The sequence below is a fragment of the Patagioenas fasciata genome, chromosome 11, assembly GCF_037038585.1.
Source record: "Patagioenas fasciata isolate bPatFas1 chromosome 11, bPatFas1.hap1, whole genome shotgun sequence".
Taxonomy (NCBI): domain Eukaryota; kingdom Metazoa; phylum Chordata; class Aves; order Columbiformes; family Columbidae; genus Patagioenas; species Patagioenas fasciata.
In genome coordinates, this window is record NC_092530.1 from 24,746,471 (window position 1) to 24,773,695 (window position 27,225).

The window sequence follows — 27,225 nt, forward strand, 5'->3', positions numbered from 1 at the left end:
CTTTCCCAGCTCCACTGCTGTGTGGCTCCGCAAAACCTCCAAAGCCCAACCATGTCTGTCCACTGCATCTCACATCGCCCTTCCTCTGGGATCCCTGCGCTACCACACTGAATCTGTCATTGTTTTCAATGCCTGCTTGCCGTGTTTTAACCTGTAATCCTCCTCCCCCCTTCTCCGCATTTGTTTTCCTCTGCTTGCTGTTTTATTGAGATATAAATCTTCACAATTCCAAGTTCCAGGCCAAACTTCCCTGCCCCGCCAGCAGACCTGGGATTTGGCCAGGCCTTGCAGTGAGGAGGCAAGTTGGCAGGAACTGGGGTGCATTACACCCCTTGGGGTCCTGGTCACCTCTTTACAGAGCACTGGTGTCTTGGGGAGCTCCCCCTTTCAACAGGTAGACGTTGGGAGCAGCCAGCCTTGCTCTGCTCATCGGAAAGGACGTCGATGACTGCAGCGGTGCTGTGAGGCCGGGGTTTGGGCAAAAGACCCCGGGGCATCGCTTTGGGTGGTGTCTCCAGCCCGGGGCTGGGAGGACGACAGCGACCAGTCCCCGCCGCCTGCGCTGCGGGGAGGGCAGCTCTGCACAAAGCGGGTGGGTAAACCCTCCTCCGGGGCGCGGGGAGGAGGAGGAAGGCGGGTGGATGCTGCTTCCCTCCCTCTCTCCCTCCCTCGCCGCGGCCGGAGGAGCGCGCAGGCGGTGGCTGGCAGCCCTGGCCGGGCGGGCTCGGGGGCGCGCAGCCCGGCGGAGCGGACTCCGGCCGCCCCCCGCTGGGGCAGCCGGCGCGGCGGTGAGTGCGGGCGGGGGGCGGCGGCGGTGGTTCGCGTCCCTATTCCCCCCCGGGTCTCCTCTCTCCGCTCCGCACCTCCCCGGCGGCTGCACCGAACGGCGAATAAGCGCCCCGCCGGGAACTGGTATGGGGGAAGAGCGAGGGGCAGTGCGGACCCCCGGCCGGGGATGGGGCTCCCAGGTGCTGCGCCGCCCCCCGGCTATTGTCTATGGGCCGGTGAACAACAGGAGGAGCAGCAGCCCCGCGGAGGAAGGGGAGCTCTGCCCTTCTCGCATCCCCCGGGCGGGGGGCTAGGGAGGGCGGCTGTGGGGTCGGAGCATCTCCGCTCTCGCAGCAACTCCAGAGCGTGTTGCTCTGGAGCAGAGCGGCAGCCCCAGCCGTGCCGGGTTCCCCCCTCACTGGGAATCCTTGGGGGTCCAGCCCTCCCGCATGGCACTGTCGGCTGGAGAGCAGGGAGAGGTGTAATCGGCTGTGGTGAAAAATGTCTGGACGAGGACAACGCTGAGCACTGTTCCTAGAGCCGGACGGTGAATGCAGGGGAAGGGACAAGTGGGGAGAGAACGGTGTAATGAAGCAAAGCCAAATTTCCCTCTGAATCCTGCAGCTAGGCCTAATGGGCACTGATGCTGTGTCGGGGTGGGGAGGTAAGTGGGGAGAGAAAGGGGTTTTGGGGGCCATGGTCTCTGGGCATGATATGGGCTGAAAGGGAAAAGAGCTCCAGATTTTTCCTCCTGCACTTGGAGTTACTAGGACTGAGATAAGGATCATTAAAAAGGAGTAGCATAATGCAATTAAGCAGTAGACAGTCCCTGCTGCAATACTTATCCATTGTTCCTTGCTCTGCCTTCTGCCAGAACGATTCTCATCTGGACAAGAGAAGTATAATTGAACAAATAGTTCATTTCCCTGGCCAATTGCATCCACAGTCTCTCCCCTGAATCTGCTGCTGGCTGGCTGCAAATGCAGCAGCGTCCTCAGACAGTAAGGGACAACTGGGACCCTCTGGTGGGACTTGGCTGTTGTGGGCTAGCTGGCCAAAGCAGCTCTGGGTGGCTGCTCACCTGAGTTGTTCTGACAGCAGCAGCAGAGCAGGTTTGCTCCTTTGTCTCTTGGTCCTCTTGGCTTTCTTGTGGAGGGGTATAAAGAAGAAAAATAACAGGTGGTGAGGCAGGTCCAGCCTACAACTGGAAGATGCTACGTGTGGTTCAGGCAGTTCCTTTCCATAGTCTGTCTCTTAACTTTCTCCTTACCCTGGAGGATAAAGGCTTTCAGGCTGTTTGGAGGTGATGCTGTTGTGGTGGACTTTGCCAGCCTGCCCTTCAGCCTGTGCCAGTGGTGGCTGGGTGCCCCGCAGTGCGTGTGCACAGAGGCAGGAGCGCGCAAGCCTGACGCTCCTGCTCCTTTTGGCACTCTGAGCAGCGGGAGGTGTTGCGGCAGCACCTGGACCCCATGGCACATGCTTGGCTGGGGCTGCGTCCTTTCCCCTGGAATCCCCTGGTTTGCAGCGTGTGGCAGAGCTCGGCGTGTGGGTACGCACAGATGCATTCTCTGCACCGCTCCAAGATACACTCAGCACTGGAGGCTGCTGCTTTTCCTCTCTTCTGGAGCTTGTTATCACAAGTCTGCATCATGCAGCTTTCCGCCTTCTGTTCTTTCTCCTTTCCTCTTTCTTCTTTGTCTGTAGGCTGCTGCCTGTCCCACTTCACGCTCGCTTTCCCTTAATCTTTTCCTGCTTAATCTATTCTTTCACCTCAGTTTCTTCTTCTCTAAGTAGAACTTGTCCTCTTCAGACTGTTCCTCTCAACACTGGAGAAGCAGCCCAGCCCCTTGTTTCAGTAGGAGTATTCCTGCCAACTGTTTACAAAAAGTAGCACAATACCCAGGCTGAACACTGACATAATTACATACCAGCCAGAGAGTGTAGTAAATAATCCTGCCTTTCAAGCTTTTGCCCAGTGGTGAGTCTTTTGCCATCTCCTTTGCCCGTGGGCTAAATGTATTATACTTGGCTTGCATTTACTTATATTCTGGGAACACTAAGTCAACGCAGTCAGTGCATAGACATATGGTATCAAAGTGGATGTACGTTGTTGTCTTGCACCATATACACTTACTGTGCCTGCATGCACTGTGTGAATATGCATCATACAGCTCTGCTCCTGGGTTCAGGCTTTGACAGTCGTGCTTGGCAAGTGCAAGGGCTGTCAGGGAAGGAACAATTGCTGAGGTGTGGATCTTGTTCCATCGGTGAAGGAAAGATGGTTGTAGGGTGAAGGTCGAGAGCACCAGGAGTAAGCGCAGGGCTTGGCTAGCTGTGTTTGTGATGGTTACAGTGCTAGATAGTTTTCCAAGGATTTGTGTGTACATAGGATTGCAGACTCTGAGCATTGTCACCACTGTTGTATTTCCAGTTGTGCTGGTGAGCCTGAGTCTGTCTGCAGTTGCTTTGCTTGTGAGTCAGTCTGTCTGCAGTTGCGGTAGCTGTGAATCAGTGTCTGCCTGTAATTATGTGGGTGAATCAGTGTTGGCTTGTTACACTTCTAGTGCAAATGGTTTCCTGTAGCAGTTGTGGATGTGAATCACTCTACAGTCCCTCTGGATGTGTTTTTGAGTAGAGAGATGCAATACCGGGATTAATTGTGTTTTGATGAGGAAAAACTGTCAAGCAGCTTCTCATTTCAAAAAATTAAAGCTGGGTTGGGAGTTGGGCACAGAACGTGTTCCTCCATTGCAGGCTTTCTACAGAGCAGATCCACTTTAAGGCTTGTTCCCAAGATTTCCATCTGAATCTTTAATTTATTTGCCTTGTGCCTCTGGTTCTGAGTCTCCTCTTCTGCTGGCATCTCTCACAGAGCTGCAGACAACACGTTCGATAACCATCGCATGTGCCTCGTGCCTTATGTGTGTGGCAGATTCATGGGAAGGTTGTTTATGGCTTGTGCGGTGTGTGTTTGTGGGTACAAGCCAATGTGTGTCCCTCGGGCAGGTTATGACAAACATTTTCATGCTTGTGAGTTGAAGACCGTGTGGTCCCTCTGCCATGTGCCTCTTGCTGTGAGCCAGCGCTGTTTCTCTAAGTAGACGGTAAACAGCAAGTTTGATTCAGGTAGGTGGAGGTACTGCTGCCTGTTTCGTGTTCTCCTATTCCTGTAAAATGCTGTAGTAGCTTCTGGCCGTCAGCAGCATCCGTACGGCACAAAGCAGCTCTAAACTGAGAGGCAAGTCAGAGAAATCCAGGCTGTCTCAGATGATGGAAGCAGAGCACTGCCCTTGGTCCAGGCTAACAGAACAAGCCTACCCTCTGTGCTGGCTGGTACAGGTAGAGCATGGTGCTGGCAGGGCTAGACTGCTCCCAGTGCGCACTGGTTTGGGTGTCTCTGCCTGTGCTGTGCAGTGTATGCGTGCATCCCAGTTAGCTCATTTCAGAACAAAGGGATGCAAACAACCAGTAGGACAAGGGTCTTGTGAAACACCAACAGTGTCTTATGCCATCGTTTCCAGGCTTCCAGATGAACCATGTCTGATCATTGCTGCCCCTACCCTCAAACAATACCCTCCTTTGAGCTGAAGTGATTGAGAACTGAAGCAAAACCTCCCCAACAGGGACACAGGGCAGCATGTGCACCACCTGCATTTATTGCTGCTGCACTGAGCACCTGCTGGCTGCCCATCTCTGCAGAAAGAGCTTGGAGTTTTACCCAAAGAAGTGCTAGAAGAGACACAGCAGTGTTCACCACACGGCTGATGCACTCAGGGAGGACTGGGGGCAGTTGGGCAGAGCACAGCCTGTGCAGTTCAGACTATTTTGGAATCCTTGAGTGGTGTCAAAGGAGCTCTCTTGATGCCTGCAACCTGTTTTGCAGAGGCTCCAGTGTCATGAGGAAGGGCTTGATGGAGCTTCTTGTGCTATTCAAGTGCACCTGACTTTGGGGGTAAATATGCAGGTGTTGTGAGGTCACCTATAGTGCTGTGCTACTGTGCAGGTGGGTGGATGTGCTTGGCACCCACCAGGTCTCCATCACTCTCTCCTTACGTAGAAGTGCTTGTATTTGGGCTGCCTCTACTTCCCAGGCTGTTTTCCAGCTGGCTTTCCCACACCAGCTCTTCATTCCATAACCGTTCCCGAGATACCTGACTTGGCAAAGATGTGGAGCAGCTGCAGGTCCTGGGGGCTGTGAGCTGTGTAGGATCTGGAAGTGCTCAGCACTCATTCAGCTGATGCCACTGGTATAGGTGCTGACCCAAGGACACTGCAGGTACACAGCAATAATGGGGCAAATATCTCCTTTGGGCTGCTTCACAAACGCTGCCTGCATGATGGAGACTATTGCTCAATGAATCAGATTGTTCCCTTGACTGTACATGTTTGAAAGAGGCAGTAATTTGGGAGAGATGCTGATGTAACTCCTACAAATGTACCTAGGTGGGTTTATGGGCCTTTTCTGTCTTCATTCCCTTCCTGGTGCTTGCAGTCCCCCCCTCTCTGGGCTGTTCTCCCAGATTTTCTTGCAAGCGTTACCTTTCCATCTCCACCTCCAGAGCTCTATCTGTCTTTCCCTTGTCAGCAGTAAGCCTGTGCTAATCACTCTTTCCTAGGAAGGCATTTCAGAATATATAATGGTTTCTAGAATACGGATTTCTGAAAAGATCAGGCTCAGTATGTTAAGTCAGGAGATACCCAATGCTAACATGGTTACTAAGGTACTTTGCTGATCTGGAAGGTACCAGCACTTTTTTTTTCATTCCCAAGCGTACCTCTGCAGGAGTAGGTGTTGGAACACATTGCTGTCTTTGGGAGAAGGAAGGTTTCCAGTTCTTTTTTTCCAGAACTGCGCATCCAACAGGAAAGCTGTATTTCTCAGGAGTGTTGTTATGCTGCGATGCTCTGGAGATTGGACAGACTGCATGTGTTGGAGAGGAGTTGGTATGTTTATGATGCCTTTAGGTAGGTGGTTATAAAGAGACCTGCCAAAATCCAGAGTGCTCGGAATTGTAAACCAAAAGTATTGCTGGATTCCAGCTGCATAGTGTTAGTGGGGCTCCTTAGAAAATCTGCATTTGATTCAGCTGTGGAGGTTACCAGCAACTGCAGAATTGGGGATGAATGCATTTGCTAACTGTGCCATTAAGAAATGAGCAATGGACAGATGGAGGAAGGAAGTGCGGAGCTGCTTTGAACACATCCCAACCCTATGGGCTCCATCTCACAGAGGCATACATGAGAACCAGAAACTATAGGGTGATGTTCTTACGTGAAAGAGGGTTCAGTTTAAGGAGTTGTACCACCCTTTTCTGAGCTTAGAAATCTGTACATTCTGCGTTTTTCTTCATGGATATGATGCAGTTTCCTCTCAGTAAGACCTAGTAAGAGATTTTGTTGTGATGCGTGTTTTCTTTGTTTGGTGATGTTTGTTTGTTTCTCTTCTTTAAGACTATAACTATCCAATTAACATTCCTAACCCCTCAGTTACATCAGACCAGGGATCCCAGCAGGTATTCAGATCAAGGTATTGACTGTTTCAGAGCCTTCCTGAGTGGGAAGTGACAGCTGAACAGCATTTTAAGTGCCTTCTGCAAGGACAAGCACTAGTTTGGGCTGGAGGACCCCAGTGTTACTTTTCCTGAGGCAAACTCATGGCTGTTTCCATTCCTTTCCTTTGCTTTCCTCTGCTAGGTGGAAAACCTTGTTATTAGAGAGGCTGTGAGTGGTCAGTAGCTATTGGGCTTATAAAGCACTTGTACTGGCTGAGATTTTGTGTGTCCCTGTGGTTGGTGCTGGGCCTGGACTAGCGAGAGCCCCAGGAAAGGGCAGAGGTGATGCTGAGAGCTGCTGTGCCCTGGGGACATCACTGGGCTCTGGCTATGCGGAGGTTTGGAAGATTCCTAAAACTGTCTGAAGGGTGAAACCTCCTCCTCTGCAAAAGCCTCTTTGCATCCTCCAGAGACAAGTTCCCTGCCCGGCAACAGGGTGATGAGGGGCTTGTTCCTCCTGTTTTTCCCACCTGGCTCAATGTCCCAAGGCTACCAGTGTTCATGACCAACAGTTGAAGCCCTTGTGTTATTGGGAACGTCAGCCACAATCCTCAGGACTGGGTCTGCTTTTCAATCCATCTCGAGGTGTAAAGGAGCCAAAGAACAAGGAAAATGCCACGCAGCTTCTTCTGTCCAGCTCCACGGGAAAAATATACAAGAACCAAAAGAAAATGGTAGAAAACAGTGCCAAGCTATTTTCCATATTTTCCATGCTGTGATATCCTTCCTAAGCCCATAAGTGCAACCATGGCAAACCAGCCATCTGTGTACTCTCATACCCCATTTTGGGGGCATTTTCTGTGCCAGCAAACCGAGCTGTAGCTGGCAAAATAATCACTTGGGCAAACAGTGAAAACAGATTTTTCTCCCAATACAGGTATATAGAACTGGTTCTGATGCTTAAAATGAGACTTAAGCACATGTCTAAGTTTATTCAAGTAACCCTGTTATTCTTGGCTAACACCTTCCTCAACAGAACCATCCAAAGTAGAAAATTAGGACTTCGTCTCCACATGATATTGAAGGAAACTCTATGAACCAAGGTTTGTTGGAAATGTTTTGAGCCTCTTGGCACAGACAGGCAGGCATGTCCTATACACACCTACGTGGAAGATGTAAGTGCTTCTGGCTTTTGTCACTGTTCTTGACCTTATCTCTTTCTGAATGACCTTGCAGCTTCATTTTCTGGCTCTCTTTACTTTATCTGCTCTGTCCCACCTTTCATGTGTCATCTTTCCAGCCCACAGTCTCACCAAATCTAATAAAGATGGTCCCAAACCAGTCAAAACAGTTCCTGTAGAGCTGGGAGGCACTTGCTGCAAAATCAGAGAGTCCTAGTTTGTGTGCATATCCATGTTCAAAAACTGCTGACACTGCAAATTCTGCCATAACAAATCGTTTATTGAAATCTGCAGTCAAATGGGAAAGTGTTGATTTTAGTGAAATTTTTCAATGGTGATGTGGGGAGGGGAAAGAGAAGCCAGCAAATATAGATATATTTTTTTTGCTTTTGGCTAGTGTTTGAAATTGCCTTGGGGAAAAAAATAATCTATTAAATCCTATTGTATAATATGCAAGTTTAAGTGAAACGAAATGGAAAAGTTGAAAGGAAAATCTGTTGAGGAGCTGCTAATTGAAGGAGTTTTGAATTTGCCTTGTAAGAAACAGCAACGTTTTAGCTGCCCTTGTTGTGATTTGGCACAAGTCTCCCCTAACTGTCTGAATTTCCCACAGAACAGATGTTCAGACTCTTAATTTGTGCTTTATCAGCAAATACTTGAATTTCCAAGACTGCCTGTCCCTTCTCAGCTGGAGCCAGAGGAGAAATCCCAAATCAGGGCTTGTCCCACCAGAGGTGGAGGTGTCCCCATGCCACAAGGCTCCTGCAGCCTCTGGGAAGCGTGTGCCCTTTGGTGCCAGGGCTGCGCTTCCCCAGGTAGCATCCTGATCAAATGAGGCCCGAGCACACCAGCAAGTGCTCATGTGCACAAAATTAATCCATGCACTGATAATTGCAAGGTTTTAAAATGAGTGATGGGAAGGAAGGCAAAGTTAACACGTGTCTGAAATGTGCTCTGTGCAAGGCAACATTAGGGACCAACACTATGTTTTTCCTGTGTCTGCCATTAGTGAATATTTTGCCAGAACAAAAGCTGAGGTGGATGGATAAGGACTTGTAGTGTCAGGCTACCTGCATGGTAGCTGATGTCCGCCTGGAGCTGTACTGAGCTAAAAAGCAAGGAGCAGGCAGAGCATCCAGAAAGACCATCGGGCCAGGGTGTTGTGGGGTGACCAGGGGTAGCTAAATGCAGAATTGTGGTGCAACACATGACCCGACCTGGCCTTGTGACCCTTCTCCTCCTCCATGCAGCTGTGGCAGGGGTAGCCAGATACACATTGCTGCACATACATGATTTATGTTATCTCCAGGTGTTTCCTTGCTGCTCTTTCTGCTGGGGCTTCCCAGCTCTAATGTCTGTGTGTAGAAACACTTGGTAGCACTTGCATAGCTCACCTGCCCCCTTCATCCTGGGGCAGCTGAGAAATGCCCTTCAGGTGGTGGGGTCTGGCTTTCAACCCAGCACCTCCTCCAGTGTTGGAAGGAGCTGCCTGAGGTTGCGTCATGTTGGTGCTTATTGAGTGGGGAAATTCAGAGGTCAAATTTGGCTGGCAACAGCATCTTGTCTTGGTTTCTGCGGGCTGTGATTGAAGTGAGCCCTCATTTATGGCTTTGGGGGCTCCCACTGGCTGGCTGTGCCTGGCTGAATCTCGTGTGTGCCAGAGATGAGGTGGTGTGCTGGGGAGACATCACGACAAGCTGTATTTATACAGGCTGTTGCTTGGCAGTGCTGTTCCAAGGTGCATCAACATAATGAGATACATAAAAGGGGAAGACAGTTAAATGTGCAATAACATCATAATAAAAGTAAAACTGGGCATTAATGAAAAATCTGAGCACACTAAGTGCAGTACAGTCTAACACTCCCACTACCTTGGGCCTCAGTGCCCAAACTTAATAAGAATTTCTGGCAGTGTCATTACCAGAATTAAATGAGGGACTAACTGTCCAGAAAAACGATGTTTGGAAAAAATAGGTCTTGAGAGTTTGCAAGTGGCTCTGCTGTGTGTGTCCCCAAGGCAGCATAGCTAGCGGGGGAAGCTGCTGCAAGGGGAGGGCAGTGACTGAGAGTACGGGGTGGAGGAGGAAGCGATGGGTGAAAGAAGTAGTGTGATCATTTTGGAAGTGGATCTATGCACTTTCTGAAAGGTGCTGAAGCACTTGGGCAGCTGCTGGATGTGCTGTGGAAGTGGGGTGAGGGCTTGTGTGTGTATGTACATGCTTGGCTCTGAGCCCGTGCTGCGGCTTCCCCAGCGCCAGCAGTGCTGCAGGGGATGCTGCTGCCTTTGGTCCCTCGAGGGGTCTCTGGGACTTCAAATGCAGAACCCCAGAAACACCAACTGCTGGCTAACATGGATGAACTGCTGGGAAAAACTGAGCTAAGCGGATTGCTTTTCTCCTAGTAAATAAAATGTCTTTTCTGTTCTTCCCCTCTGTGCCCACCCTGGCAGGTTTTGGAGACTCGCTTGCCGGTCGCTGCGTGCTGAGACCATGGCACTGAGGCTCCTGGGAACGGGGTCGCTCTCTCTTGTTAGCCTTGGAATCCTAGTCCTGGTTTTGGCTCTCCCTGCTGATGCTGGGTAAGGTGGTGAGTGCTGAGGCTGTTGGCCAAGGCTGCAGTCCTCTTGCTGTGCTTAAATAGCCCGGGGCCAGTACTTGTGTGAAGTAGTCCAGGGCACTAAAAAGTGTCTCTGCTGTGTTTGACCCTCCCCTCGTCCCCATCACTTTCACCCAGGGACTGTTCAGTCCCTCATGGCTGAGCTGACTGATTACATTAGCGTTATATGAGGTGCTCTCACCAAGGACAGTTGTCAGCATTTTTTGCAACAAAACCAATTTTCAGATTTGGCCTCTGCACAATTCACTCTGGCTGGGATGAATTTTAACCTGGAAGAGAGATTCCCCCACACCCTAAATTTTTTAATACTCTTTTGAAGAAAAGAAAATGAAACTGCTTCTACTCTTTGGCTGTTTATGGTATAATGACCCACAAGTAGCACACCTGATCTGCTGTAGCCTGGGGGGCTCTGGGCAGCTGCTCACCCTCCGCCTGGGTCGGTGTCCCTGGGTGCACAGGCTCTGGATGTCCCAAGCACAGACAGCACTGCCAGCAGTCTCACCATCCCAGCCTCTGGGAGCTGTTGGGAAAAAGACAAAAGCCTGTTATTCTGTGACAGGCTGTGCAACCTTCCTGTGCATCCCACCAGAGCCTCTGCTGAGCTTTGTTGAGCTCAGAGAGCCCTTTGAGGAAGAGAGGCAGAGGAACCCCCAGCACAGCCTGCCAGCCCTGGAGAGGGAGGAGTTCTGCGCAGAGGGAGAGAAATGCAAATAATACATGACATCATGAAAAATTTAGAGAAGCCTTTAGAGTGCCAGGTACGGACACTGAAATGCTGTCTAGTGAGTTACAAGTCCAGCAGCGATCAAGGATTTTCATGCATGAAAAGGTGCCAGCGTGGCTGCCCCTGCTTCCCTCACGCACCCCTCTGCACGTAGCTGTTCGCCCACACTCCTACCCTGTCCTACCCACACCGCTTTGCCTGCTTGGATCTAATTTTGTATAAGCAAGTGCATTCCTGGAATGTCTTGACATGTAGATGCTGACCCTTACATCGATGTAACTGGCTGCCTGTCCCTACCTGCATAGGCACAGGCAGCCCCAGGCACTGACCGCTCACCTGTCCCCATCCTTGTGCCATCTGCAGGGGGGTGTTTGGACCCCTGCGCCCACAGCCCTGCCCCTGCCTGCCCCACCTTTGCCCTTGTGCTTCCCATCATGTCCTCACTGATGCTGCTGCTCCCTCGCCGCCTGCCGTGCGGGTATCGCTCTGGTCTGCAGGAGGATTTGTTTCCTGAATTGCATCCAAGGGGAGCCTTGTTGGGAGGTTGGTGTGGCGATGTGGCAGCCGGCTCTTCAGAGAGCATGTGCGCAGGGATGGGTGGTGAGGTAATGACTTTTCCTCAAGCCTATCCTAATTAAATTTGCTGTAAGCCTCTGCTTTCCCTGCCTAAAGGCTTTTTATTATTTTAAAACCATGATCCCAATACCTCTTTGCAGTTTCTTAGAGTTCTTCACTGGGGCTTTGAGGGAGATAAATGAGACCTGGGTTTATACCTTGCTAAAGAGCAGCTTTACCTTTATGTTAAGGTTAGCTGAGCCAGCCCAGACCTTGGCTGGACTGGAGAATTAGCCCAAATCAGGTGCCAGACAGAGGTGCTGCCATCTCTCCATTGCATGTATCATTCTTTCTCCTCCTGAGCGAATCCCACACTGCTCACATTGAAGTCAAAACCTCAAATGTCAGATTAAGTAAAACGGCTTTGAAATTTGTAAACTCGTTTTTCCCATCACTGCTGAGCCTCCGCCAGGAGTTCCTTCACAAAAATCTGTCCTCTTGCTCTTTATATTATGGGTAATTTTTAAAGATAGCTTATAAAACATTAATGAATGAGCTTTCATGAGCGTGCTAGCTATTCATAAGTTATAGATGGTTATATACCCATCAGCAGACACTGGTACAGATTGCTTTTAACATGACATCCATTGAAAGCTAGTACAATTGAAACCTTGCTAATTACAGTAGGCATTTGTTAAATTCCTCAAAATTCCAGTTACTGCAGGGAGTTCAGCTATTTCAAATATTTCACGTCCAGATGAAGAGCCCAAACCAGTGTTTTGATTTGAATGGAAAGTCTTGAAGGCTGTGATACAGTTTGTAATATCAGTGGTGTTTTCATGGTTTGGATCTGACAATTGGTTGGGGGTGTTTTCCTGACCATTCCTCCCCCACATACGTTATGGCAAGTGCAGTCTAAGCCCTTTATTACCCTCGTTGGGCTCGTGTAGGCTGAGCTTCCTGGCTTGACCGCTTCTCCCATGATAGCTGGTGTTGGTTTGCTAAAACACAGAGGTCAAGCAGCCTTGTGAGAAGTGGGATCTGATCCCTGCAGAAGATAACCTCAAGCACTTGAAATGCAATTTCCTGGAGTGTTTAGCCATTGATGCCGACGTGAACTAATGTCAAAATTGCCCAAAATGGAATATTTCAATTAGCTGCAGCATACTGAATAGTATTGATTCAGCCTGACGCTAAAAATACTCATACCCAGTTCTGAATTTTTCCTCTTTCGCTAGAAAATACATTTTGCTTTTCTTTTATCTTACAGAAATAGGGTTTTCTGTTGGGTGCACGTTTTGATAGAAAACTCCAAGCCAGCTCTGCTATTTGTCACCCTCATCACCTTTCACAGAGTATTTACAAATGGACCAGCATAGTCAGGGTAACTGGTCTAACCAGCTGGGATGCAGCAGGATTGAGCTTTGAACTCCTTCAATAATAATCCCCTTTCTCTTATTTTTTTGTTTCTCCAATTACTGATGTGTGCTTCTGCACACATCGACTGGAGCAAGAGAAAAATGAGGCTGGGGAGGAGAAGGAAAGGGGCAGAAGTGTTAGAAAGCAGCACTCTAGGGGCTTCTCTAGAGTGGGACCCTGCTTCAGGGGGTCATAGGTGCCCTCCCTGGAAATTGCACCCATGTCTTGCACTGCCAGTGCCTCTCTGGTTTGCTGCATTCATGGTCCTCATCTGGGCAGTGCTTCCGAGTCACCAATCTCTCCAATGCTGCTGCTGAGGATCCCTCTGCTCCAGCAGCCTCTTCTCCCCCTGCCTGGGCTTCCCCAGCCATCCCGCTGCCTGTCTGTGCTTCTTAATCTTTTTGGGTTTTTTTGCCTCATTGGTGTCTCTTTTATTTCCTCTTCCATCTTCCTTGCAATCTCTGCATCGCTATAGATTTTTCTTCAGGTTTTCTGTCACTTAATCTTCTGCCTTTCCATTTGTTTTGGTCCTAACAGCTCTTTCTGGTGGGGAAAGCTGTGCTTGGAGCCACAGCACTGGTAGTCTGTGTCGTCTGAAATCTCCTTTAGAGACAGCCAGTTTCAGAAGGATTCGCAAGCTTCTTTTCTGTTGATTGAAAGGGAGACACAAAATGCAAATGTATTATTTGAACCCCTTGGGCTTGCAAAACTGCATTGAAGATTTTGTTTGGTGAGATGAGCTTTGAGAAATTTACTGCTTATTTTATTCCACCTGGGGCAGAAAATGCCCTCAGGAAATCATCTTATTTGGGGGCTTCCAGGCTTCTTGCATTAAGCATAGATAGGAATGTGAAAACTCATTTGGTTTTATAAACATGGAAAGTTCAACAAACCACAGAAATGGTTCACAAGGAGTTTTAATGATGGACTCCGGCTTCAAGCCTGCTTTACTGAATTCCTACTTTTCTGCCTCTCTTCCCGGGAGCAAAGAAGAAATGGCTTGATATGGTAAATAACTGGTACCACTTCTTTCATGCTGCCTGTAAGGAGATACTTGAGTAACTGAGGTTCCCACAGCCCCTGTTTGTAAAATGACCCTTCTTAGGGCAAGTGGGGGATGTGGGGGCAGGGGAAGGGTCCCAAAAAAACCAGGGCTCCTACCCATGGTGCTGCTGGCCCTGAGGATGGAAAGGTGGGGAGGGGGCAGCGGGGAGGTGATGTCTCAGCTTCCATGGTGAAGGCTGCAGTGGCAGAGGCCAGAGGGAGGTTGATGTCCCGTGGGGAGTCCTGCAAGCACATCATCTTATCAATAGGCATCTCCCATCCTGCAGTTCAGGGTCCACTGCAGCGCAGGCTGGAGCATAAACCAACATCCCTTCATTTCCAGTAACTGTTCAGAGCAGTTTCCTTCTCTGATTTTTTCCTCTTTTCTTTCCCCTGCATGCTAGGCTTTCTCAGAAGCATGTTTCGGATGTCGTCGATGACAGCAAAGATAACATCACCATTTTCACCCGCATCCTGGACAGGCTGTTGGATGGGTATGACAACCGCCTGAGACCCGGACTTGGAGGTCAGTTGGGTGGAGAGATGTTGTTCGCTATAGCGGTGCAGCTTTAGAAATGAGAGGATGCACAAATGACTTTTTAATGAGTCTGATGCTGTAAGGAGGAGGGGGTTGGTTCAGTGCCAACATCAGTCTGTCACTGGTTTCCCCGTTTTGAGTCTGTGCTACCTTCTTGTTTGACATTTTGTGAGAAGCGGTGCAAACCTCTGACTGTTGTGCTCTTCTGCGACATTACATTGATAGGCCTGTAGATGGAGCAAATATGATTAAACTTATTTCTGCTACTTTTTGAGGCATTACTGTTTCAGAAATGATGGTACTACCAGTTTGCAGGACCTTCAACTTGTGCTGGTGTTGGTTTTTGGTCAGCGGGCTTTGTGGGGAAGGCTGGTGTGAGCCTTCTTGATGAGATGAGGAAGACATAGACCTGTGTGGCTTCTTGGTGCTCTGTTACCAACAGGCATTGCTGGGAGAGAGATGATGACCCCTCTCAGGTCCAAGGGGCCATTGAGGTGATATCCCTGCACTCCTCTGAGCTCTCCTGCTAGGCTGCAAATGTTCTGCTTGGCCACGATTTCCACCCAAAGCTGGAGTCACTGTGTTCCCCCATTCCCTGGAGGTCCTGCTGCCAAGGGAGCTCCTGCATGTTGTTGGGGGCTCAGGTAATATAGTGCTAGCCCAGAATTGCACCCTCTGCTCCTCAGAGCAGCCTCATTGTCTCTTGCCAACCCCATGTCCACCTCTGTGCCGTGGCCCTCTGCCTTGAACCTGTCCAGGAGGACCTTGACACCAAGCAAAGACCATGCAAAATCTGGGGAAGAAGGGTTTCTCCAGTGAGCATCCTCGCTGCTGATGGGCTGCCATGCTGCAGGACCCAGACAGGAAAGGGTTACTGTGTCTACATAAGCCATCCATCAGTTTTATTGCTTTTGTTACTTGTTTCTTTCCCCCAGAATTAACTGTGTTCCCACTAATAGCTTTGCTTCCTGAAGTCTCCCCTATGGCTGTATTGATTTAACTGAAACGAGTTCTGAAAGGGGACTAAGAGGGCATTTATGTTCACCGTAGGCTCCATTGCAGACAACCCCGTGCAAAGTATTAACATGAGGACTCCCAGGAGTCCCTTGCTGGGGAAGTTAAAACCTTTCTCGGAACATCTCTGCTCTGTTGCTTTAGATCATTTAATAACGTGCTTAACATAATAAATTGTGTTTGCCTGAACCAGACATTGCATTTTTAAAGACTGCTTTCACCTCTGATTTCCTCTCATGGGTCCCCTTGTGGACTCAGACGGGAGGTTCTGACAAAGGCTACAGGTTTTGGGGGCTCTTGGTTGTCAGTGAGTATGGGGCAGCCTGATGAGCTGGAGTCTCCCCACTTTTAGCTGGACCTGTTTTCCCCAAGCCTGGGCTTTTATTCCTTGGAGGTCTGTCAGGGCTTCCATCAGGAAGAGCATTAGATGGAAAGACCTTTCCCACTGCAGCTGGTGGCCAGAGAAGCAGAAATGATCCTACTGCAGACCCCAGACTTAGGGGTTAATCAAATAGTCTGGGATGACAGTCAGCAAGAGATGGGCTCCTCCTGTCCAAGGTTATGTGAGATCTGTGGAAGGGATTACTTTGCTTCAAATTAGGAGCTGTGGTGCTGGGTGACTCAGTGACTTACAAGGTGCATCAGTTTTCCTGTGAGACAGCATTGGGTAGTCTCTGTAGACCCAGCACTGTCTCTCCCCATTTCCCTCAGGAATATCTTCCACTTGCTTTTCTACAGAAGTCAGGCAAGAGCATCCATTAGCACCGTGCAGTCCTAGTTTGGTCTCCATGGAAAGGTCAGACGTCATCGTACTGTGCCCACACATGTGCCAATGGAAAGATGACTGGCCTAAATTGTGGATAAATGTGAAGCAGGACATGCTGGCTCCCTTCTTGGCCTTGGTTTCCCTGTTCTGTGTGAGACAGATCCCCTTGAAAACCATGAGCAGGGATACAAAAGGCTGAGCAGGGTTCAGTGCTGCAAAACCTCTGGGGTTGCTCAGTGCTGTGTTCCCTGTCCCTTGTGTTCAGCAGAGCCATCTCCTTCTGCGCCGGGAACTGAGCAATGTTTGTTTAGGCTATGGGAAAAGAGACTGTGTAAGCAACAGAGTGTTGATGTGGCGACTTCTCCCCTTAAGATAGCCTCTTTGTATTTATTTTCCTATCCCCTCTGTTTTCACCATCTGCTGCCACCCACTCTAATAGCTCCCATGCCAGAGCTCCTCTTCCTACCAGGATGCTACAGACATGAACTGAAGTAAACCAGTGTTGAGGCTGCTTGGGAGTGCCTGGTGCTGCAGAGCCAGCATCCAGATGAGGGTGGTCCTGTGCCTTGCTGCTGCTCCTGTCCCCAGGAGGTGGCTCAGGACAGCTGGCTCTCCAGCAAGGAGTCCTTGCAGTCTTGATGACACTTAGAGGTTTGTGAGTGTGCTCCAGGCTAGCTTGGAAGAGGTAAAGTGGGGGAAAAGTAGCTGTCAGACCCCTTCTTCTGCAGGAACAGCCCATAGCACTGGGGATGTGACAGTCAGTGTCACAGGGAAGTCTTTGTGGCTGGTAGGAGATTTCTCTCTGTCTCTGCCAGGTGGGCTGGGGCTGGCTTGCTCTTAGGGACAAAACGGAGTCTTCTGTGTTGTCCCGTGACTGCTGAAATACAACCTGGGCTTGGAGAGGGGTAGCTGCATAAATAGATTCTGTTATAGGAGTCAGAGTGATGAAGAAGAAAAAGGAACTGTCAACAGACAACCTGCATTTCCCCTGAGAAAACGTAGGGCAGATTGGTTATTAAGTCAGAAGAGGAGCAGAAATGGACCCCAAGGGGATGGAGACATCTGTTGTCATGGCCAATCTTGCAGGATAAGAAAATCTCCCACTGAGAGAGTTTCTATGGACAGCGCTGGCCTCCACTCCCGGTCTGCAGCTGTGCAGTCATGCAGATCTTCTGCCCAGCCCCACAGGGGCTGCGGTGAGGGACATCCATTTATAGCTCTGAAATTGCCTTTGCTGGGGTTCCCCGCAGAGCTGGCTCCAGTTTAAAACCTGGAGCTTGCCTTGGCTGCAAGAATCAGAGAGAGGAGATGTGGCCAGAAGGAAGAGGTATAACTGGCTGACAAAGGGAGAGACATCATATACCCAAAAAGAAGAAATGATTGAAGAGTGGGATGTGAGTGATAAGGCCCATGAGTGATCCTGCAAGAATGATTGATTGATGCAAAAGCATACGTCGTATATCCTTGTGCTGCTTATTGTGAAGAGTGATTGAAGTTCTGCAACCCTTAAGTGGCCAGTGTGATGCCCAGCACAGTTACCATGAAAGGGGATGGGGTGGTTGGGTTGTCTGAGGTTCAGTGATGGTCTCTGGGCAGCTGTACCTCCTGCAGCCTTATTTCCTAACTGATGAAGTCTGGGTCCATTGTGCTGCAATCAAAACACAACCACCTTGTGTGAATACCTGGAGAGGGCTAGGAGGGGAGGTTTCCAGATGCATCTCAGCCTTTTACTTCCTCACAGCCTTGAAAATCCTTTTAACAGATTTTGGCAATACAAAGCTATTGGGGAGCACCTTACTGCCCTGGGAGGAGGCACATGGGGCCTTTCTGTAGCTGTTTGCAAAACAGGGTAGGGATTTCTTCCATCTCAGCAGAGACTGCCTGCTTCACAGGGGCTGGGCTGTGTCCGAGTTGCTATTGGTGTAAGGATTTGGAATCCAGAGGGCATCTGGAGCAGTGATGGACAAAGTCTCTGTATCAGGTGATCAGGGAAAGCCAGAAAATTGTTGACCTTTTCCAGGGGATATCAAGGAGGAAAAGATTTTTCCCCAAGGAAGAGAAGGAGAGAGTAAGCTGTTCAGTTTTCTAAAAGATGGGCTGTAAACTTTCTAGATAAGCCAGTTTCTCCAATTGCAATTAAAAAGTAATTTGTACTATGTTAAGCAGCTAGGCTAGGATCGATCGGTGTTATCCCTCTTGGATGCAGCATCATTTACAAGGTAACTCACAGTATTTCCTCAAAGTTTCTACTACGTGTCTCTGGAGTCCCTAAACAGCTGATTCGGCCCCATTGAGGAAGCCGTGGCTGATGCTGCTGGTCTGTGTCTGCGTGATGTGAGCATGGGGTTTACTGGGACCAGCAAACACAAGCAACTGGATTAAAGTGGTGCTATTCCCTAGGCAGAGCAAGGCACTTGGCCCCTTTGTTTCTGTCTCCCATGGGGACAGTCCATGGCACCCATTCCTTGTCCTCAGGATTGGCAGCGAGTGGGTCCCATCCAGACAACAGGGAAGCCCCAGTTTGTACAACCACAACCTGGTATATCTGGAGAGTGAAAGCAACCCAGGCTTGTGGCTGCCTCTTCTTCCTCATCTCCATTGAGTTGTTCTTTGTTGTGTGGTGTCAACATCTCCCTGCCCACGTTGGGCTCAGCGCAGATCTCCTTGGGCTTGAGCAGGTTTTGGTACAGTCAGGCTTTGCTTCTCACAGTACGATCAAATCAGGGATGCCCAACATGGGCCTGTGGTGCCTTTTATCTGGCCTTACTATGTCAGCTCTGCCCTGCTAATGGTTTTGATCTGTAGCCACCTGTTAATATTTATCCTGCTGATGCATTCCCTTTATTCTTTTATAAGTGAAGCGCACCTCAGTTGAAGATTTTCTTTGCCTCTTCTTTCTGTGGTGCAGTGTTTCTTTCTGCTTTTTTAATGATGGTGTATTTTGACAGGATGGCTTCTGAGCAAGTAAGAAACATCTGTATCCCTGTCTCGCCACCTGCATTTCACTGATTGGAGTGCTGATGGCCAAGAGATTTTGGACTTAGGTTCAGAGCAGCTCCTTTTAGGTTGAGCCATTCCTGTGAGATGCTTGGTATGTTACACCTCAGTGCATCTGTCATTTTGTCCTGACCTCCTGCAGGTAAGGGCTTGTCTGTTAGTATGTAAGAACTAGGCAGAGGGGCTGAAATAGAGTAATTAAATTGTAGAACTGCCTTCTCTCAAAAGTAGTGTTCTTCAAACTGTAACAATGAGGACTTATCTGGCTGGCAAGATCCAAGAAAAAAGTCTGTTTGCAGTGAGAGTCACCTAGTAGAAATTGTTCTACTAGTAGAGATTAATTGTCCAGATTTAAGTTTAGACAACTTTTACTTCCTAACATCTGGATGAAATGTTGAAAATGCTGGGCAGAGGGGTGGAGGGAGGGCTGCTCTTCATTCTTTGGCAGAAGCATCAGGCGCTGCCCATTGCTGTAGGGACACCTGAGCGGTGGTGGCAGAGTCCTGCTGTGGTGCGTCCCACGTCCCATTGGAGCAGACCTGGTCCCCAGGTGTCCAGGGAGGATGGATTTGATCTGGCCTTGACCTCTTCTGCAGTTTTTTCACCTGTGCATGATGATGATGAAATTGCCTACAGTTTGTCATAAACTTTATCTAGATCTACTGTTTGTGCAAGAGAAACGTTAGGTGACAAACCTAGTAGTATTTTGTGGCTTGTTATCATTGCTAGGGTTTCAAGACTCTGTTTATTCTGTTTTTCTATCTTAATGTCCCGCCTCTCCCAACTTCTCATCTCTTCTCTCTGATCTGACATCATGCCCTGTATTGATTACTCCAGGGAGGAATTTGATCCTTTCTTATAAAAAAAAAAAATCCATGTTTTATCTCAGATTTTTGTCTTTGTCTGAGATTTCTTGATGAGTTTAAATTTGAAGCTGAGGTATTGCCCGAACAACATTTTCTTCTATAATATTTACCTTTCTGGGCAACGGGGACCCTGCTCTCTCTTGTCAAACTTCTGAAGTGAAGATCTATGAACAAATTTAAATAAGGTTGTCTTCCCCTTGCGTGTGGCTCTCCCAAGGCAGCTTTGCTGTGGATTTGCACAGCCCCGATGCTCTCCTCTCTCATGCAGAAATCCCAGTTGTGCTGCTGTTTAAACCCACGGTGTACAGGGAAATGGAGCTCTGTGTGAAAATGATGCACACATCAGAAGGCAAGTGAGGAATACGGGCTTGACAGCTATGCCTAAGGGTGAAAGTCTTCTCTTAAATAAGTTATGAATTTGCTTAGGGCAACAAGCCTGTATCAAAGCTTTGGGGATATCACAAACACTCCAGAGGGGTTAAAAACCCATGGTGAAATGAGATTCATGGTTTTTGGTGTGAAATGGCACCTGGTCTTCAGGTCATCCTGAGGTCTTTGGGGGTCACACAGAACCCCAGAATGTCAGGGATGGAAAGGGACCTGGAAAGCTCATCCAGTGCAATCCCCCCATGGAGCAGGAACACCCAGCTGAGGTTCCACAGGAAGGTGTCCAGGTGGGTTTGGATGTCTGCAGAGAAGGAGACTCCACAACCTCCCTGGGCAGCCTGGGCCAGGCTCTGGCTCCCTCACTGGGAAGAAGTTTCTTCTCAAATTTAAGTGGAACCTCTTGTGTTCCAGTTTGCACCCATTACCCCTTGTCCTACCGTTGGTTGTCACCAAGAAGAGCCTGGCTCCGTCCTCCTGACACTCACCCTTTATGTATTTGTAAACATTAATAAGGTCACCCCTCAGTCTCCTCTTCTCCAAGCTCCAGAGCCCCAGCTCCCTCAGCCTTTCCTCACACGGGAGATGCTCCACTCCTTTAATAATCTTTGTTTCCCTGTGCTGGACTCTCTCCAGCAGTTCCCTGTCCTTCTGGAACTGAGGGGTCAAGAACTGGACAACAACATTCCAGGTGTGGTCTCACCAGGGCAGAGGAGAGGAGCCCGAGAACCTTTCTCGACCTCCTAACTACCCCCCTTCTAATACACCCCAGGTGCCATTGGCCTTCCTGGCCACAAGGGCACAGTGCTGGCTCGTGGTCATCCTGCTGTCCCCCAGGACCCCCAGGTCCCTTTTCCCTACACTGCTCCCTGGGTCATCTCACAGCTGCCTGTGCCATGGGAGGGAGTGGGCTACCATGGGAGGGAGTGGGCCACCATGACAGGTCCCTGCCCAGCCACCCTCTCTGTGGGGCAGTGTGGCCAAAACTGGTCACCAGCGACGAGGCTGTCCCTGAGCTGCGTGCTCCTGGGCTCTCCAGAGAGGCTGTAACCAACCCTCACACTGTCAGGGTTGTGGAAGGGAAGGTGTTTCTCATGCTGCTTTGGATGCCTTTATTTAGATGGTACCTTCATTTGCTATCTGCAGTTCCAATAAGGAGCCTGCCCCAAGCTGCTAACCCCTCCATACATCCGCATGTGTAGGCAAGAAGTAAGATTTTTCCCAAATCGTGCAAAATTTTTCTAGGGAAATGAATCCATTTGGAGGAATTTTTACCCCAGGAAGCTGTATTGGAGTAACATCTCAAAGCTTCAGTGCTGGATCAAACATCTGCGGTGAAGGGGTGCGAATGTTGGGCAGCTGGTCCATGCCCAAGGGGAAGCTGATGGGTGCATGTTGGAGACAGGATGATGCTATTTGTTTATAATGACTTTGGAAGAGGGGAGCTGATGTTTAAGTGTGTTGAACATGTGTTAGATGGTTTTAAGAACATTAGTAGATGATGTTATAGATGGCTATAAACTGCTTGCAAGGATATCTTTATTGATCTGTTGGACTATAGTAGCTACTAATTTATTAGAATTTCTATTCATTTAGTCCCACATAAATGATTTATGATGTGTCTTTGATATGGATTGTGAAATAAGGCTTTTTCTATTGGGTATTATAGAGTTTAAAAACAACTTTAATCGGTTTGTTCTAGGAAGCTGGTGGTAAAACCAACTGGTCAAATATCAGGGAAACAGCAGTTATTTTATTCATTGAGCTGGAGGATAAAATGTTTGCAGTGGTTTGTGTACCTATACAGAGGCACTGATTGTGTCTGATGAGGCCAAGTCATTGATCATGTTGGTGGTGACTCTCAGCCTGGTTCCATTTGGAAGAAGCAATCAAATCACATCTACCTGGGCCCCTGTGGTGGGGGGATTAATGCAGCTGATTCAGACCTGTTAGCTTGTTAATGTTCTTTCATTTATTTAAAGGTTATTGTTTGATTAAATAAAAACATTGGAGCGTTCGTGAGGCTCTGTAAGATGCATGGGGCTTTGCAGAGTGAGTCGCTGCAAGACGATGATGCTAAACCAGGCATGGTCTCTTAACCACTGTCAAAAGTCTGAGGGAAATTCTCATGCTGGTGCAGAAAGTGGCAAAACTCTGAGTCTGGTCAGGCAGGAGTTTTGTGTAATTATTTCTTTGTCTATGTGTACCAACCTGTAGCTTGCTTTAAAAATCTGCCTCTGAAGGACATACAGCTCATGTTTATTAAAAAAACCCCAAGTCTTGATGGAGTACTGGCAATTGTAAGCACACAGTATAGCCTAGAGAGAGGTTTTAATCTGCAATTTACATTGTGAGAAAAGGACAGCCTGTTCACTTTACCTTCTGGAAGAACATAATTCAAACCAAAGTGCTGAGAACAACAGGCATGAGAAAAGCGTATGATTTATTTCCTCCTCCCCTCCCAACCCAAACCTGATGGAAAATCCTATTGATGGCAAAGTTCAGCCTGAATTAGTGAATGGAATGATTCATGACTGGAGCGAAATAAATTGTGTCTGAAAATTCAAGACACTATTTCAACCTTGCAAAAGTCATTTCAGCTGTTTCACATGCCTCTTTTTTTGGAAGGATCAGTTTTAATACAAGAAACTTTGGCAAGGAAAGGATCTGATGAGCATTAAAAAACCAAAAAACAACCCAAACCCCAGCAATTTGGCTTACTGCACCCACCTGAATTCTTATTGAGGAACTTGTTTGTATTCGTACAGACCATATCAGATTTTTGCAATCCTGCATTCCTACTTACTTCCTTGAAGACACAGCTCCTGGAGAGCTGTCAATGTCACTTTAGCCAGTTAAGGTCACTGTCCTGCCAAAGATGAGGGCGCAAACTCTTCTTTCCTCAAGTCGTGTTTTCTGTAAAGGGTCTGTGCACATGTGGGAATTGAATCACAGGGTTTTGTGCTTGTAAGATTAGAACTCTTCCCTATGGAGAGATGTACTTGGTCTCGCCTGAGAACTTGGAAAAGGCTTTTCCTAGAAAAGGGCCCTGTCTGCTCGTGTGAGGAAGGGTTAAAGAACAAAAGCATGAAACCTCCTTTCTTCTTTCCTGATCAATCTAGCCATCACTATGAGAGAAGCTTTCTGATAGCTTCTCCTTTTTTCATGTAACGTTAATACCATTAAGTCCACTTTGGCGAGGAAAGTGATGTATAATTAATTTGCAAATGAGGAGAGTGGATGTGATTTTTATACAAAAGAGAAGGTCTTAAACTGCAGAAGACATCGCGTGGGCATGGCCGTGCTGCAGATGGGACTTTTCTTCTCTGGCTGGGCAGGAGTCCCTTGACCAGCATCCCCCTCCCAGCCTGTTGGGACCCTGAGGTCCCAGGCTGGGCTGGTGTCTTCATGTGTCCCCCTCTGTGCTCACGTCTTCAATGGGTCCCAGTTTGCTGCCAGCCAGAAAAAGAACTGAATCTAACAAGTAAGGGGGGAACCAGGTGGGGCAGGGGTAAGGTTAGGAGTACACATGTGCTTCTGAATACCTGTGGAGCAAGTTGGTTGAGCCAGGTGAAAGTATCTTTAAACCTTTGCCTCCTTCCACTGTTCTTTTTCCCCCCCTTTTTTTTTTAAACCTTGGCTTTATTAGAATTATTATTATTTTGATGCAGAAGGCATTAAAAAGGGAAAAGAAAAAAAAACCTCAAACCCTATCCGGACTGATTTGTTCCCAGAAAGATGTTTAATTTTGTATGTCTAATTGAAAGGGGCTAAATATAGCTATATTAATATTTATGGGCCTTATGTTCGAGTCAATACAAGAGTTGCTGTTCAAGGCAATTAAGCTTTACCTTTTCACATCTAGGATTTCAGCATTTGGAGATTACATTAGTTGTGTGACCCGCATCCAAGAGAGAAGAAACTAAAAGCATGCCATCATCTGTTAAATATGATACCTTGGATTTAATATTGTTTGCTGACAGGCAGTTTGTCTCCAGGAAGGGTGATCTCTCAGAAGCAGGATTGCTGTCTTAATAGGGGGGAAATTGGAGAAACCAATAGGCTCAGAAGCTTGCAGAACTGTCCCCACAGCCAATGCAAAGTTTTGGGAGGAACTAGACTATCCCATAGCATCATAAAGTGGGCATTGCCCACCTCTGCCGCGTCAGGAGCTGCTGCGGATGAGGTGAAAATGATTATGGTGGCACTTCATGGAATCCATTTGTCTTTATGCCACCTCCACCCGTGAGCAGGGACATGGGAAATGCAACTGTTGGTAGCCAGTGCAGGGGCAGGGAGGGCTCTTTGAACCCTATTCCTGGGCTGTCTGTGTGTGTTTGTGGGACTCATCACAACCTTCATGTCATTAAAGCACAGGGGAAAGCAAATCCTGTCCAGAGATCTGAGCTGCTGTAGGGAGCATGTGCGCGGGGAATTAGGTCGAGGCTGTAATGATGAAAACAAGTCAGTTTGCGTTAATAACAAAGGCAAAATGATAACGCGCTTGATTTCTGAAGCACTGCCTTTCAAGAGAAGAGTATCACTAGGATAACATGACAAGAGCCCTGGCAGTGGTTGAATTGCCCTGCATTGCTGCTTTTTGGAAGCTGCAGTTCCTCGCTGCTCCAGTTAACAAAGAAGCTGTTAGACGCTGGAAAAATCTCTCACTGATAAGGACTGTCTGAAATCCTGCCTTTCAACTAAATTTGATCAGTGCGTCAGATTTTTCCCTTTCTTCCCCCTGGACTCTAATAACTGCCTTTAAGAAGGAGGGCTGCAGTAAGGAGCCTCGGTCATGGCTGCTCTGCAGCCTCCTTGGGGAGCGAGGGGTTAACCTGCCCTCCCTAGGGCAGATGCTCCCAGCAAGGGCTGCAGAGGTTGTTCCAGCTTGGTCCTCATCCCTTTTTCTCACAAACCCCATAAATTTTGAAGCTTTGTGTGGGTGTGTTTCAGTTCTTTCACTGGCGCATTGTGTATTTTGGTAGCTGGAAGCCTTTTAACCCCCTTCAGTAAGCATCAGGGGAATGTGTTTTCCAATGGCTTTCATTAGCTTTTGCTGTTGGAGCACAATAGCTGCTTAAACAGGGAGGGAAAAGCAGGACTCAAATGGCACACCCGCAGAGGTAGAACTGGTGTCCACGCTCCTGGTGTTTGGAAATGAGTTTTCAACTCCAAATGGCCCTCCTCAATTCAGCCTTGGCTTTGGGGATTCACACCAGGTGACGCTGACCCCAGCAGACCAGTATTTCCAATTATGGATGACCATATCCTTGCCAAAAGGTGTTGGCTTAATAGCAAAGGATTATTCCTTGGTGTGTCTGAGAGCAAGCCAGCGCAGGGCTGAGTCCCACCTTGTTTCTGTTCCCAAACAAGGGCAAGTCAAGCTGTATATTAAGGAACAAGGAAATTTCACCAGTTAAATTTAAAAAACTCATTTAGCTAAAGCAGCACAAGCCCCTATGAATATTTATCTGATGTTATGGAAGCATGTGGACTCCCACCTACTTTATTAAATTGATTTTCAATAAAAATGCCAGTGGAAGACGTTTGATTAATGGCTGGTGGGATGGTACAATTAACGCGAAGTCTGGAGTCAGCAAGAAGTGTCCCCTGAGCCTGTGCGTCCCTGCTGGTGGCTGGGCTAAGAAAATGTTTCTAAACTTGTCAGAGGGGAAACGATGTTTATCCATGTCATTTCCACAACGGGGGGAACAGGAGCTGCTGTTTGGCTGGTGCATGGTTTTGCTGAGGACCAGTGTCCCGACCTTGAAGCTGGTGTGTGGCTTTTGCTCCCAGTGCTTTGCCTTTTCCTCTGCTTTTCACACCTCTGTGAGCAGGCTGCACCTGAGAATTAAGCCCAGCAGCCAGCATCAGTGATCGTGTTGGGTTTGAGTGAGGTTCCCTGGGCCTTTGCATTTAAACATGCCTGCAATTAGCTCCATCAGCCTCCGGATCTGTTTAGCTCCTGCCAATTTACCTGCTCGGATTTGTCTCCTGAAGGAAGGCAATTTGAAACTGTAATGGTACAGCTCTATTAGAGAGCTGTAGCGCGGTTTCCCGCAGGGACCCCCACTAGGGCTGGTGCCACCTCTTTCCGATGAGCTGTCGGGAGCTTGGGTGGGAGATTCTGAGTGCGGTGCAAGTTGGGGTCACAGATGCTGCCATGCTGGGGGGTCCTGCTAAGCTGGGGAGCCTGGAAATCCCTGGAGGGCAGTGGGGCTGGGAGCTGTCTGCGCAGCCTGAAATAGAAACTCTCCCTGGGGTCCTTGTTTCTTTGGAAGCTGCTGCAGGTGGGATGTTGCATCTCGCTTTCTCCACAGAGGGTATCTCAAGGCTGTGAACGGCTGCAATGGGAGTGCCTGAGTGGCACCAGATAACCGAGACCTGGGGCACGAATCCTTCCCCCATCCAGTGTGGGAGCCTCACACACAGGCTCCCTGATGTGTTCACCCTTTCCCATGGTGTCCAGGAGGTTTGGCCAGATGGCACAGGGAGAGCAGCCAGGAGCAAAGATGATGCAGATGCTCCTGATGCTGCCCTCCAAGGCTGAGAGGCTCTTGTAATGGTCTCTATCTTGCAGAACTTTGGGGTTTTGTCTGCTTGCAAATGCATAACAATGCATTTGTGGCGCTTTGCCTGCATGAGAAGAGGGGGTCCCCGGGCAGTACCCCTGCCAGCAGGCAGTGAATGGGTGCAGATATTTTCAGCATGTGCTGACCTGGCTGGGCACTCCCCTGCTGCGCTTCCATTACTGGGGAGCTGGGCTGAGCAAGACTGGGCATGGGGGAGAGTGATGGGAACACAAAGGAATAAAATAAAATTAAAATAAAATAAAAAGGGAGCAGGTGTTGGCTAATATGC

At 48.6% G+C, this 27,225-nt stretch overlaps 1 protein-coding gene across 1 annotated transcript in view; it reads left to right on the forward strand.

Annotated features, from left to right (window-relative positions):
• The first annotated feature begins 669 nt into the window (after positions 1-669).
• Positions 670-27,225, forward strand: part of LOC136106123 (gamma-aminobutyric acid receptor subunit alpha-3) — a 76,767-nt gene continuing 50,211 nt past the window's right edge. Inside the window, exons 1-3 of the mRNA XM_065846228.2 lie at positions 670-788; positions 9,891-10,019; positions 14,204-14,325. Of these exons, the coding sequence (XP_065702300.1) occupies positions 9,931-10,019; positions 14,204-14,325 (211 nt within the window). The 5' untranslated portion in view covers positions 670-788; positions 9,891-9,930. The remainder of the gene's footprint in view (positions 789-9,890; positions 10,020-14,203; positions 14,326-27,225) is intronic.